This window comes from Olea europaea, chromosome 21 (genome assembly GCF_002742605.1).
Source record: "Olea europaea var. sylvestris chromosome 21, O_europaea_v1, whole genome shotgun sequence".
Classification (NCBI taxonomy): Eukaryota; Viridiplantae; Streptophyta; class Magnoliopsida; order Lamiales; family Oleaceae; genus Olea; species Olea europaea.
Window position 1 is genome coordinate 17,762,156 of NC_036257.1, and position 14,727 is coordinate 17,776,882.

The window sequence follows — 14,727 nt, forward strand, 5'->3', positions numbered from 1 at the left end:
AGATTGCTGTGTTGTGACATCTATTTGTAGTAATAGTTCACAAGTTTTTAAATAGTTCTATTTAAAGTTTGTACTTGTAAGTCTTATGTGACTTGACTCTCATTCTAAGAATAAGAAGGGCTGTCATGGATTGATTGAATTCAAATTCACTCTTTTTAAGCTTGGAATTTTCCAATATATGCATTTCAGATGATGTTGATGGGTTCATTTCCTTCACAAATTATAATTCCTATGATCTTCAACACTTGACAAAGCAATATAGCCTTGTTAGTGAACCAATGCTGAGCCTAAGGTCAATCTCCGACTATTCAATCGTCTATGATTGGGTTTCAAGAAATCTATAGATGAATGCAAATTCTTTATGGTTAAAGAATATTTTTCTTGTTTCTCTTGAACAATTAAAATATTCTCTATAAAAAAGTATGTGATTTTGCTTCTTGCGAATATATATTTAGTCCCATTTAAGGGATCTAATAAATGCATAATAAGAAGAAATTTTTAAATAATTATTATATTAATCTCATTAATCTCTTAGTTTTCTTAGAATATAATTAATTGCAATAATAAGTCATTACTGAAATAAACATACATTAGATCACCAAGAGTTTGGAAATTTCTTTTTATGTTCATCCTGTTCTTATATTCTATTGAGATTATCTTCTTAATGTTTTAATAATTTGATTAGAGCTTCAATACTATAACCTTTACTTTTAAGATCAGAATGACTAAAATACTTTCACTTTCAGTTCTATAATGTGTACAAAAGTTTTAATATTATAAAGAAAAAAGCTGCATTTTGTTTTCCGAAAAGAGTTAAAGTTTAGAATTTGATTGACAAGACAATACCATATACACCTCGATTAATTGAAAGTACTAGAAACCTTCTCTGTATTTTCAAAAATCACAGAAATGTCCCCCTTTATACTCTTATTTTTATTTTTTATTTTTTATTTTTTTATCCTTCCAAATTTATATTACCTGTAAAAATATTATTAAAATTTATTTCTTTCTCTTTTTTTCTCATTTCTTGAAAAAAAAAATATTCATAAATTAATTAAATTGGTTCACTTGCAATATATGATGTAACCATTTTTCCATATCACAATACCAATAGAATACAAAGTTAACATTGACTAAGGTTCAAAAAATTGTTATTCAAAAGGTCCAATAATGTATATATATATTGGACCTTTTGAGGCATAATTTGTTTAATCGGTACAAATTGTGACAATGATCTTGTAGATATTTCGATTCCAGCAATCTACTTTCATTTGGTATTTTGGCCTAAATGGCTTGATTCCTCAATACTCAATCAAATCATCTTTTTTGACGATTGAATGCATTTCTATAGTCCCATATTTAGTAATGCCCGAACACTTTTCTTCTATACTGCGGATCATCAAAATGATTACTAGATACCCATGGATAAAATAAATAAAATTATAGTACTTGTATGCTTCTAGCCGAAATCTTCTTAAAAATGAGAGCATATGGATTAGTTCGTATCAATATGGAATTATTAGCCTATTTTGACTTTTTTGAACTCTATCTGTAACTCATTAGAGACCTGAGAAACAAAAACTGAAAAACTGATTATTAATATTTATTTTCTCTTAGATATTAAATTTATGTGATATTTGAAAATATAAGGGCTGTCTCTCTTATTGTCAATTAATTAAGGGATTGTGCCTACTTAACTTTCTGAACCCCCACTAAAATCCATATCTTTCATGCCATTAAACATATAGACTAACAATTCTACCCTGCTTAGTTAAACTAAATTTAATTATTTTTTTGGTAAAGTACAACCTACCTAAGCGCAGTTTTTAATGCTTGATAATTAGGTTCTCTTGGGGTTTAGCATTACTCTCTATCCTAGTTATATTGATAGAAAAATCGTTGAAACGAGGGCGACGAGCAGCCTTACCTCAAAATGAAATTATAACGACCTCTCAACCTCAAAAAGAAATTATATATGACGACTTCTTAACAAAACAATAATTAAATCTATTTACTAATACATCAATTTGTTTCCTATTGACCAACATATTTGAAGTAGTTGTGAAACAATACCTTCGTGCCCTCCTGGCTGTGTAAGGTGCTATTGCTACTCCGATGAACAAATATTACCTGAGAAATGAGGGCAGAACTTTCTCTCCCGTTTTACCTCTGGCGTGAGAATCGATATATGGTGATAGGGCACATAGTGACAAATGGTCCCATGGAGGTCAACAACCTAGCATAAATGTAGAGTGCTTATGGAAGTCGACGACCCATTATAAACATAGAGGACCGCATAGTAGCTGACGACCAGATATGAATGTAGAGTGCCTATTGAGTAGCTTTCACCTTGTTGGTCTCCATAGATGGCTATCAATACTATCCAATAACAATATTAAAATCAGCATCAAACAGTTCTATCTCATGAGTCTAAGATTTCTTCTCCATCTTCCCTTCTTGCTTCCAATTTCAAATCTTTGGACTTCTCATTCTAATATTTGGTTACCTCCATTGTCCAGCCTAAATATCCCTCTTGCTTCACCACATAAATCTCCTTTCATAAAGATTTTGAATTGTTTCTCCTTATATCCAGAATTTGCCAATCAATCTGCAAGTTGATTACCTTCCATTCAAAACTGAGATCTGTAATTCCTCAATCCATTGGAAAATCCTTACCATATGATATTGAACTTGCCAGGGTCCATAATTGTGCTTTTTTGTAAGATTGGCAACTGACAGGGAGACCAATTCTTCCCTGATTGATTCAAAACCTTTACCTACACAGAGCTTGAGTCCAGTATCCATAGCTTTTATTTCTTTCATCTATTTCCAAATTTTCATAGACCGAAGTCAATACTAAGTATCAATTTGAATTTTAATCTTCAACGCTACACCACTTAGTAATCACATTTAACCCCTGTTTTGTGGAAATTAAAATCCAGAGTTTAATATAAGTCAACAATTAATTTTAATAACACATTTTATGGACCTCATAACTTTTTAACCACACAATTCATTAACCTTTATCAAAATATACTAAAAATCTGATTTTAATTCCACCAAACAAGGACTTAGTAAACAATATATTAAATTCTTCCAGACAACACAGTATACAATTGGTACGCAGTGTTAAACTCCATTAAACACTTCGATAGACAAAATTTAACCATTTCTCCTTCTTAAGATTGTCCAATATTAACTTATTGGGTATGCTACAAATCCATATACCAAAATTCCGGTAACCCGAATACTGGACAAACCCAAATTTTTTTATATAGAGAACTAAAATAAATGTGTTAGCCTGGCCTAGCCAAGATTTATTTGACATTAGCCTCTGGATACGAGGCAAATAGGAGTCAATCCCCATCCAATCTAGGTCGTTTTAACGTGACAATCGGTAAAGAGAAGTGAGTATTACAGGAATACCAAGCATGATGATTAATAAAAAAAAAACTTCTATAGAATTCACGAGAAGAAGAATTCGAATTTCACATCCATGAATAAGAACTAGCTATTTCGGGCATTGTTAGGTCTCTGTTTGTAATTGGCTATACTTTAAACAAAATTAAAGCAATGAAGTTGTAATTAAAATCAAAATAGTTGTGGATCAGCTATGACTGTGGTGGCGGTGGCGACGGTAATGGTAGGTTTGGGGCCTTTTTTGGGTGGTGATGGTGTGGTTGAAATGGTAGTTTTGATTCTTAGTATAAGCAGTGGTGAGATGGTAGCTCTGGCGATGGTGATGGGGCTGTGTTGGGTTGGAGTTGTATAAAGAGGGACTGTAACAAATTATTTAGTTATTGTGATCGATAAATTAGTTAATTTGTTATCAACAAATAATTTATGACCAATTATTTGAAATTGTGACCAATAAATTGGATATTTTTTGACCAATAAATGATATATGATCTAAAAATTTGAGTCAAGACTTATAAAATATATAATTTGTGATCGATAGATAAATTTTGACCTATAAATTTGTTGGTTTGTGACCAATGACTAAATTGTGACTTATAAAATTTTTGATTTATGACTGTAAAATAATTTGGGACTCCTAAATTTTTTATCCGTGATTGAGAAATAATTTGTCACTAGTTAATTCAATAATTTGTAACCAAATAATATAGAATTGTTACATTAATACATTCTATAAGTAAAATATGTTTTTAATTAATTATTTCATAAATAAAAATTAATTAATATCTAATTTTTGAAATTTAAAACCTTGTTTTATAGTTTTGAAATAAATCGTACTTAATCTCTTAAATATGAAATTTTTCCCAAAGTTATATATGCTCATTAAAAGGGGAAGAAAGAAAAATTATACATTAAAAAATCATGAGCTTTTTAAAATTAAAAAGGTCATAACAGCACTGGGTTTGACTTTCATGATTAACCAAAAATTCTTTGTATGTCCTTTTTTACTAATATAAGATTTTGAATCTTGTTTACAAGAGATTATTGACACTTTTTCACACATGGAATTCATATACAATTTACTTCATCTAAGTTTAAAATAAGTTGTGGAAAAAAAATTCACTTTTTATAAAATCATATCTGCGTAAGCAAGCAAACAACTATTCTTGTGATTTAACTTTTATGATTTTTATATTATATTTAAAGATCCATGAAAAAACAGTTGTTTAAAATGAAAATTTGTATTCTCCCATCACGGGTTGGATAATTTTACATACCTTGTTCACATTCATATTTTTAGCTCATTTGTCTGTATATTATTCACGATTGTATAACTTGTTTTCCTTTGTTATTCGTGAGAAAAAAGGGAGAGATGGTATTTATTTCGAGGAAAGTTGGAGTATAGGAGTTAGGGAGAGGTTTTTATTTTATTTTATTTTTATTTTTATTTTTATTTTTATTTTTATTTTTATTTTTATTTTTTTGGGTTTATTTAGATATTTGACTTAGGGAGAGTCATAAATATGTTTGAATGATTTTTTATGTGTTTGGCATTTTAATATCAATATTGTGTTTAAATATTTAGGCAATATTGTTATTAATATTCTATTTTTATTTCTAAGTCGTTGATACATGTAATATTGCATGCTTTGATGTTACAAATGTTTTACTTGCATTCTTTTATATGACTTAGTTATATTTTTTAACTGTTAGTTTCCTCTTGATTTTTCACACGGTATTGTGGAGTTCGTGTGTTTTAGGAAATATGTTCACAAGATGTAGAAGTAAAGTTTTAGAATTGAGTTCTATGATAGATTTTGATAAGTTGTTTTGATTTTAATTTTAAAATAAACGATTTTGTCACGGAATGTCAAATGAGAAGTTTATTAGGTCTTTACTCGTAATTGGCTATTCATTAGACAAAATTAAGTAATGAAATTGTGATTAAAGTCAAAATAGTCAATGATTAATAGTATAGTCCTTAAAGAACTCAAAGATGTACAAGATCACACATAATCAATAGAATGCAATTAGAAGTAAAATGAGTGTCAAAGTATTGCACAAGTCATATTCCAAATTTTCAATCACAAGCAGTGATGCATTTTCACATAGAAAACATTTAAACTGAAAAAATGCTACATCTAGAAGAATTGTAGTATTTTGAGTTAACTTTTTAACGCACTTTGAATCATCTCTTTGATATCATAAGAGAAAGTTATGAAATGAACTCTCATTGCCTGCCCGATAGGCGCTTGAGTGGTGATGCTATCCGGGAAACCCTTGGTTCTCGATTTTTGGTGATTTTCTGATGATATTCAACCTCAAACACTTCATATTATATATATCAATTCCTAGATCGTCCCAAAGGCAGGTTGAATCATTATTTTACATTATAGATCATTTCGTTGAAGTTCTCGATTCAAAATTTGTGTTACGACTTCGAACTAACTTGGTTTGGGCTCTGGTTTAAGTGAATAAGCTCGGACCGGGTTTTGCTATCTTGCTATGCCCAAAAAGCTAAAATTAAGCTTAGGCAAACTACAATCTAGTCATTGTCGGAACATAGTGCAATAACATTCTTCTAAACATAAAATTAAAAAGTTATATTGAGCTTAATCCATCCTAATGCTATACAGCATCCACATACATATTATATTTATTTCAATTTTATACTTAATACTTTATACAATTTAATTCTATATAACGAAACGCAACCTTAATTTTATATTCTGGATGGCACATCACAAACATCCATATCTAATCCTTGCCACGCTCATTAAATACTCTTGTACTAATATGTGACTCAGCTAGGATACAACGGATATAGTTTTTGTGGTATGTATTAAAAATATATATTTTAATGTATATATTAAAATATAATATCAATGTCACCTAGGATACGTTTGTAAATGACCAAAAAAAGATAAATAAATAAAAATGTCAATTATTCCATATATATTAAAATATAATATCAATGTCACCTGGGATACTAACGTTCGTAAGTTTGTAAATGACAAAAAAAAAATGTCAATTATTCTAGCTTTTGTATATTAATATTACATTACCCTATAATTTCAGCTAGAATCATTATTGCTTGTCTAGTCATTTATCTTTGATTTAGATGTTAAGGTAAACTACCTACATAAATGTAAACGTTTGAATGAGTCAAGACAATGGAACACTAATCAGGAGAATCTACATGAACAAAATTATTTATTATATTTGAATTAAATGTCATCTATAAAAGAGCCGGGCTCTCAACTGAAAGCACAAGTTAATGTATTTGTTCTACAACTATTGATCATATAATGTTTTGCTGTTTCTCAAGTAGACACCGTAGAAAGGAAAATTTTGACAATCCGACTATCACACGGAGCAAAACTCCGGCGCCAACATATTATGGCGGTGATGGAAAAGATGGAAAGGTCAGTGGCATAAAGGATGGGAATATGGTGGTGTTGGCCGGAGCAGGTGCTGCTGTGGCTGCAACAGCCGCTACTGCAGCAGTTGTGGTGGCTGCGGATGAAAGTGAACGGGATCGCGATCGTGATAATCAAGCTAGTGGGGCAGGTGGTCGTGGGGCTGCGCCTGTAACCGCTGGTGGGGACGGAAACAGCTGCGGTACTTCCCAAGGTTGTTGTTGCGGTGGCGGTGATGGCGGTGGTTGTGGTTGTGGAGGTGGAGGTGGCTGCGGCGGTGGTTGCGGTTGTGGAGGTGGAGGTGGCTGCGGCGGTGGTTGCGGAGGTTGAATATTGTGATACCTTCAATTTCCTGGAATTGTGATATCAGAAGTTGCCCTTTCCCATCTTTGTAAATTTTATTTTTGTCCGTTCAAATTTTTCTATAAATAAAATGCTTGTTCAAATTTTTCTATAAATAAAATGCTTTTCTCTCCTCGTATCCTTTCTTTATATTATTTTACATAATTCTCAGAAGACAATGGAATGAAGAACATAACCAAAGTCTCTTTAACTCCACGAATACTTGAGAATTTTAGGATTTAATAATTCGTTGATTTGTTTACAGCTGACAAATAGTAAGATAACACTTCAGGGACGGATTCCAACCAAAGCACAACTTCAGGGACCAATTTAAAGCTTCCAGAAAATATAGCAGCCGACTTGCATAAATCAGAAAGTTCGGGGACCAACTTGTAGATTGAAGAAAGTTTAAGACTTTACAAAAACTAGAAACTTCAAGGACCAATTGGCAATATTGGGTGGGCAGTGCTTGAGTAATCAACAACTACGTTTGGTTATGTAGGACCAAATTGATGAGGATGATAAGCATAGAATATTTCTAATGATAATAGTTTTCAAGTCAATGCTAAATTCTTCAATCTATTCATTCGGAGATCAAAAGAAGATTGAAATAAAGAACCAATTTTATTGACTATTTCAAGAATCGAAGTGTGAATATTACTCGTCAATTAAAAATTTGCATGAAAGGATTAGTTTATCAAGTTATCTCTGGCTCATGGAAGTCAATTATCGATGGAAAAGACGAGCATGAAGTTATTAGCACTTCAAATACAAGCAAATGTACTTATCCTATGTATGAATGTGAGTGACATGGGATTGAATCCTCTTTTAAAAGTAAATTATCGAATTACAAGCCTAATTGAGAATGAGATGAATTTTATGGGTTCAAAAGTGTGTGCTAAAAATCAATAAGCAACTCAAATTTCATGATGTTTGAAAACTCCTACAGAATTTGAAATATATCCTATTACTGTTTTTTAGTTCATCTCTTTTGTTCCAGACAACTATTGACTTTATACGTGCTCTAGAACTACAACGAAATTTCTGGAAGAATAATTGTGAATTAGTAAACTGAATTATTATTTACAAAATATTTTTATTTTTTTCTGCAGTTGTCCCCACTTTTGACTTTTCTTAAGTACAATAAATATTAAAATAAAATTGTGAGGATAAAAATTTCACAAAGCCTACACAGTAAACGAGGAAATACATGAAATTGGCCAAAATAAGAGAGGTCATTTTTCAAAATGGCCCTTAACTTTTTCAAACATTTGGAATTACGTAGAATTCCCTTAGACAAATATTAAAAACAACCTATTTCATAATAAAAATCTTTTATCTAAGTCTTTAAAAATTAACAAGTAATTTTTCTAAAAATTTGAAAGAATTATTAATCTTTATGAATAATTATAAAATGAAAAAACTCAAATATAAGAGAGGACCATATAATATAAAAAATATTGTTAAAAATAAAAAAGAAATTAAGTTTGAAAAAGAAATTGATAAGATAGGATATCAAAAACAATTATATGCATCACAAGAAATATTAAAGTGTTTCAAAGAAAACTTATTAGAAAATTTTGCTAAATGAATTGTAAGATCAATAATCATAAAAGATATATAAGGTATCATAGATAAATTAGAAAAAAGGAAGAAAAATATCTTAAAATATAATATACCTTTTAGAACAGACATAGATATGATAACAAATGTTGATATTATAAATTTTCAGACATTACTAGATTTTGAAGAATTACTTAAAAATTTATGAGAAGGCCAATAAAAAATAGATTACCACAAAGAATTTTTAGAATATTAGATTATTAGATTTTTTATTATTAGATTTTTGTTCGCTCATAGTAGCATCATCCCGTTGGTATCAGAGCCATAGAGATCATGAGAAAATATATAAAAATAAATTACCTAAAAGATATTGAAAATAAATAAAATTTATGATTTAAGAAATTATTGAAACTTATAAAAATAGACTAAGATATCAAGTAAAATATAGTTCTAATATAGAAGGCTATATAGAAGAAGATAATAAAGTTGGAACATATAGTAAAGACATAAAAGAAGTATTAGAAATTTTTAGAGTATATATATATATATATTAGAAGAAATCCAGAGTGAAAATAGATTTCATAATAATCTGAAGAAAAAAAAATTATTATGGAAATCATAAAAACAAATAATTATTATCAATGTATTGAAGAAAAAGGATGTTATATATTTTTCAACCCTATCCCTAATAAATTAAAAATAATAACATTACATGTAACTAGGAATTTACCTAGAAAAATAAAGGAACAAATATTACATAAATTAATTGAAGGATTTATTAAAGATAGACGTACATATGAAATAATTATCGAAGTATTTGAAAATGAATTGTACCATAGAGAAATATTTGAATCATCATAAAAATATAATGGAAGAAACTAAAAATATTTTAGAAAGAAAGTTAAGAAGAATAAGATTAATAAATAATAAAATTTTAGATGAATTATTAATACCTGGAGATATAACTAAAACTCAAGAAAAACAAATATTAAAATTAAAACAAGAAAAGTATAAAGAAAAAGCAAGGTATTACGAAAAATTAAAAGAACTAACAAATATTGAAGTTATAAAACAAAAGTATGATAAAATGATAATAGATTGTAAAAATGCTGAGTATATATCATTTTATTATTGTCAATCAAAAAATCGATAAAAGAAAATGTCAATCAGTAAACATATGGAAGAATTAAAACATTTAATAAAAACATTAATAAATAATGTACAAGAAATAAAGAATGAAATAAAAGAAGCAAGAAATGATATAAATATATTGAAACTTGAAGTTAGAAAATTTAAAGAAAATGAAGAAAAGAATAATAGGATAGATAAAAAATTTATAGAAAAAGAAATAACCAGAATAGGGAAAAAAAATATTGACAGATAAAATATAATAATAGAAACAGGAAGCATGGATGATGAGTTTAGAAAAAATATATTACATAAAATATTAGAAGAAGAGAAATCTAGAGAAAAAATGTTAAGTAAACAAAAAGTTAAAGAAAATTAAGACAAAGAAAATGAATAAAGAATTAGATCTACTTATAGATAATTTTGATCATTTAAGTTTAGAAAGTATAGATGATGAATACCAAATCTTAATGAATACTAGAGGATGACCTAATTCCGTAGGAACCTCTAAACAAGAATCAATAGATCTAGATGAAAGTTATGCTCCGATATATAATAAACCATATAGACAATTGTATAATAAAATAAGAGATAAACAACCGTCTAAAGGAAATAAATATAGTAATAGATTTGAATTAAATAATAATTATGATAAACCTGTTAACCATGGAGGAACAAAATTAGACTTAGATTGCAAAATAGATACTAAGAAAGCCTTAATAATTTGGGCAGACTCAATGATATTATTCTTTTTATATAATAAAGATGATATATGGGAAAATATTGAAAGAAGAATAGATTTTTTAATTGCATCTTTTGAAGGAAATGTTAGAAATTGATGGGAAGGAATTAGTAGTGATACAAAATCATTAATAAAAAGAAATGTACAAACAGAAATAATAAAGTCAAATAAATTAGGAATAGAAATATTAGTAGAATATATTGCAGATGAATTCTTAAGAGAAAATTGGTTAAGAAATGATGATGAAGAAGTAATACGAGAAAAAGATAATGCAAGAGTTAAGTTAATTAATTTAACAATTTGTGATATGTGTAAAATTAAACAATCTACTTGTAAATTCAAGGATTACTATTATACTCAATTTTATAGTAATGAAAATCAAGAAGTATATCAAGATATGTATTACAATAAATTACCAGGATCATGGGGAATATATTTTAAAATAGAATTTGAAAAATATATTAAAGAAAATATAGAAATACCTAGAACACTAGTATCAAGAATAAAATTCTTATTTGAAAGACTTGCATATATATGTCACCAAAGACAATTATTGAAAAAATCAGAAAAATTAACTAGAAATGTTGTAAAGATATGGAAAAACCTACAAGATGAGGATGTAATTCTGAAAAAAGAAATAAAAGAAAGTATAAAAACAGAAAGTTTAAAAAATATAGAAACTTTAAGAAAAAATACATAAAACCTAGAAGGAAATATTATAAAAGAAAAAATAATATACAGAAAAATAAACTTTATAAGAAAGATAAAAAAAACAATGTAAGTGTTGGAATTGTGGAGAAATATGTCATATAAGTCCTGACTGCACAAAGAAAAAAAGTAAGAATATTACAAAAGGATTATTTTGAAATAGAAAGTGAATTAAGTGAAATATCTGATATTGAATATGATAATAATCAGGAAATATTTATAAGTGAAGCAGATTTAGAAGATAATGGATCAGAATCTGAATAGAGAAATTGAAGAAATAGAAAATAATAACATAGAAATCCAAAAATATGAGGGAATAGAAGGTTATGGATTTAAAGTAACTTTTGACAATAATAAATTTAAGAAAATACAAAATTTATCCTCAGATTTGAAAATAGGAAAATGAGAAATTTTATATAGAATATGGAGAAGAGAAAAAATAGCAATAAATGAATACCATAAGATTGAAAAAACTATAGATGTCAAGACAACTCAAGGAATACGTAAAATAAATCTTTTAACAAAAAGTACAGTATCAGAATTATTATCAAAAATAAGTAAAAAACATAGTGAAAAGATCCAATATGTTTATTTAGCAAGAATACAAATAATGTTTAAATCTTTATTTAGGGAAGAAATAGATTCACCATTAATTGTAAGTTTACATGATGGAAGAAATTATAAATCTTGAAGATGGTCATTTAGGAACTATAGAAGGAAATTTAGCATATCAAAAGTTAATATTTACTTGTTACCCAAAATATTGTGTCTCATTGAAAGATAAAAACTTTAGTGAAGTTTTAGGATTACATTTCAAATTACATAGAAATGATATAATGGAACCAGGAGATCAAATTATGACTATAAAATATAGGGCATTATATACATTTACTAATTCTAATTATGAGAATATTTATTCCAATAAACCATACATAGAAATTCATAAGGAATACAAGGATATTAGTAGAATAGTGAAACCAAACAAAGAAATAAATCTTATTGCAAAAGAATATGAATTTAATATAACTAAAAATAAACCTGAAATAACAGAGTTAAGAGAAGAAGAAGATTATAAAATAACATTTCACAATGGAAGGTTGATAAAGAAATCAAAAAGTCTTAGACTACCGAATAAAAAAGAATATTAGGGAGAAACTAGTGGTATAAAAGAAATAAAACCTCATGGAAATATTGGAAATATGAAAATAGAAGGAAAATATTTCAACGGTAGAAGGTATATAAAATGACCAAATATATTGATAGATATAGGAACTGGTGAATGTCATATGACTGCAAATAAAAATGAAGGATTAATGACTTACAAGAGAGAACCACATGAATACAGGAATTTTGATGGACAACTATATATTACAGAATTAAAGGTAAAGGTACCAATAAAAATAGGTGGGATTGATATTTTAGTACCATGTTATTTGGATGAAAGTATGGATATTGAACCTCATATATTATTAGGAATGAGTTTCTTAAATGGATTAGAAGATTAAAGTATAAAAAGAGAAGGATTATATATAACTCATAAAGGACAAACTACATTATATAAAATAGGAAGTGGGTAAATAATCAAATAAGTTTTTCATTGACAGTATATATACAAGTTACTATAGTAGAAACAAACATAACAACTTGTACCTTAATTGATACAGGAAGTGATAAAACAATTTTTAAAAATTTCTTAATAAAATCATGGAATAAAAATAGTAAAATAAAAATAACAGGAGTGACTGGAGAAAGAACTCAAATAATTGATAGTGCTGAAAAAATTAATATAATACTTGGTAGTAAACAAGTTATAATAAATAAAGTATACAATTATAATAACTTAGAATGTGATATATTATTAGGAAATGACTTTATCCAACAATTTCAATATTATGAACAAAATAATTACATGATAATGTTACAAACACCTTGTGCATATCTATTAAAAATATCAAGAGAATTTAGACCCTACAGAGTTCAGCCAGCCCAGCGTGGTGAAAAATGAGAAAAACGACCGATAGTACAAGATAAACTAAAAAACAAAAAATTATCATATAAAAAGATCCTAAAAACAAAAATAGAGATAAGTATGGAAAAAATCATAGAACAATTAGAAAAAATTTATGGAAAAAATCCATAATTATTTTGGAAACCATATCATCCTAAAACTAAAATAGAATTAATAGAAAATATTATAATAAGAGTTAGACCAATGATGTATACCTTACAGGATATGCAAAAATTTAAAATTCAAATAAAAGAACTATTAGAACAAAAGTTAATTAGACCCAGTAATGGAACTCATAGTACTCCTGCTTTTATGGTTATGAAACATTCTGAGCAGATTAGAGGAAAAGTGAGAATGGTAATAAACTATAAGGAATTAAATAAATATACTAAATTTGATGGTTACTTTTTACCAAATAAAAAGTCCTAATAAATCTTGCAAAAGGAAAACAATATTATTCCAAATTTTGTAAATCAGGATTTTGGCAAATAAAAATGAAAGAAGATAGTATACAATATACAGCTTTTAGTACAACTCAAGAAAAATAGGAATGGTTAGTTATGTCATTTGGTTTAAAAAAATGCACCTCAAATATTTCAAAGGAAAATGGATAATATATTCAAAAAGTTTAGAGATTTTCTTATTGTTTATATAGATGATATACTAATATACTCTAATAATAAAAAAGGAACATAAGAATCATTTATTACAATTCATAAATGAATGCAAAAAGGAAGGAATTGTACTCTCTAAAAAGAAATCTATAATCGAGAAAAAAGAAATAAATTTTCTGGGATTATCAATAGATAGAAAAGGAATAAAATTACAGACTCGTATATCTAAAAAGATAGAAAACTTTCCAAATGAATTAAAATTTAAAGAACAAATACAAAAAATTTTAGGATGTTTAAATTATGCTGAAGAATTTATTGAAAATCTCTCAAAAAAGAGACATAAGATACAAATTCTACTTAGAAAAACAAATACTAAAGGTTGGAACAAAGAACATATTGAAATTGTTAAATCATTAAAAGAAGAATGTAAAAATTTACCAAAATTAAGGTTACCAGATGAAAAAGATAATCTAATTGTTAATACTGATGCCTCGGATAAATATTGGGCAGCTATATTAAAAATAGATTTAAATAAAATTTGCAGATATTCAAGTGGAACTTTTAACCAAGCAGAAATAAATTATACTACTCATGAAAAAGAATTGTTAGCAATTATTACAGGAATAAAAAAATTTTCATTATTCCTTTTATCTAAAAAATTTATTGTTGAAACTGATAATTCTCAAGGTGCAGGACTTATTAGAAATAAGTTACCTATGGAACCTCAATATAGAAGGGTACAAAGATGGCAAGCATATTTATCATTCTACAATTTTGATATTATTC

General features: G+C 27.5%; 1 protein-coding gene across 1 annotated transcript; it reads left to right on the forward strand.

The window, feature by feature from the left end:
- The first annotated feature begins 3,613 nt into the window (after positions 1-3,613).
- LOC111370235 (loricrin-like) lies at positions 3,614-7,574 on the forward strand. Its single transcript, XM_022991921.1, has 4 exons — positions 3,614-3,766; positions 6,539-6,546; positions 6,749-7,161; positions 7,471-7,574. The coding sequence occupies exons 1-4, from the start codon at positions 3,614-3,616 to the stop codon at positions 7,572-7,574; spliced, it is 678 nt and encodes a 225-aa protein (XP_022847689.1).
- Positions 7,575-14,727: the final 7,153 nt, after the last annotated feature.

What these genes read in the sequence shown, in the direction of transcription:
- LOC111370235 (XM_022991921.1), top strand. Translation starts at nt 3,614, where the DNA reads ATGACTGTGGTGGCGGTGGCGACGGTAATGGTAGGTTTGGGGCCTTTT. An exon ending in CTGCGGCGGTGGTTGCGGAG is followed by an intron (nt 7,162 to 7,470) that starts GTTGAATATTGT and finishes ATAACACTTCAG; the next exon opens with GGACGGATTCCAACCAAAGC.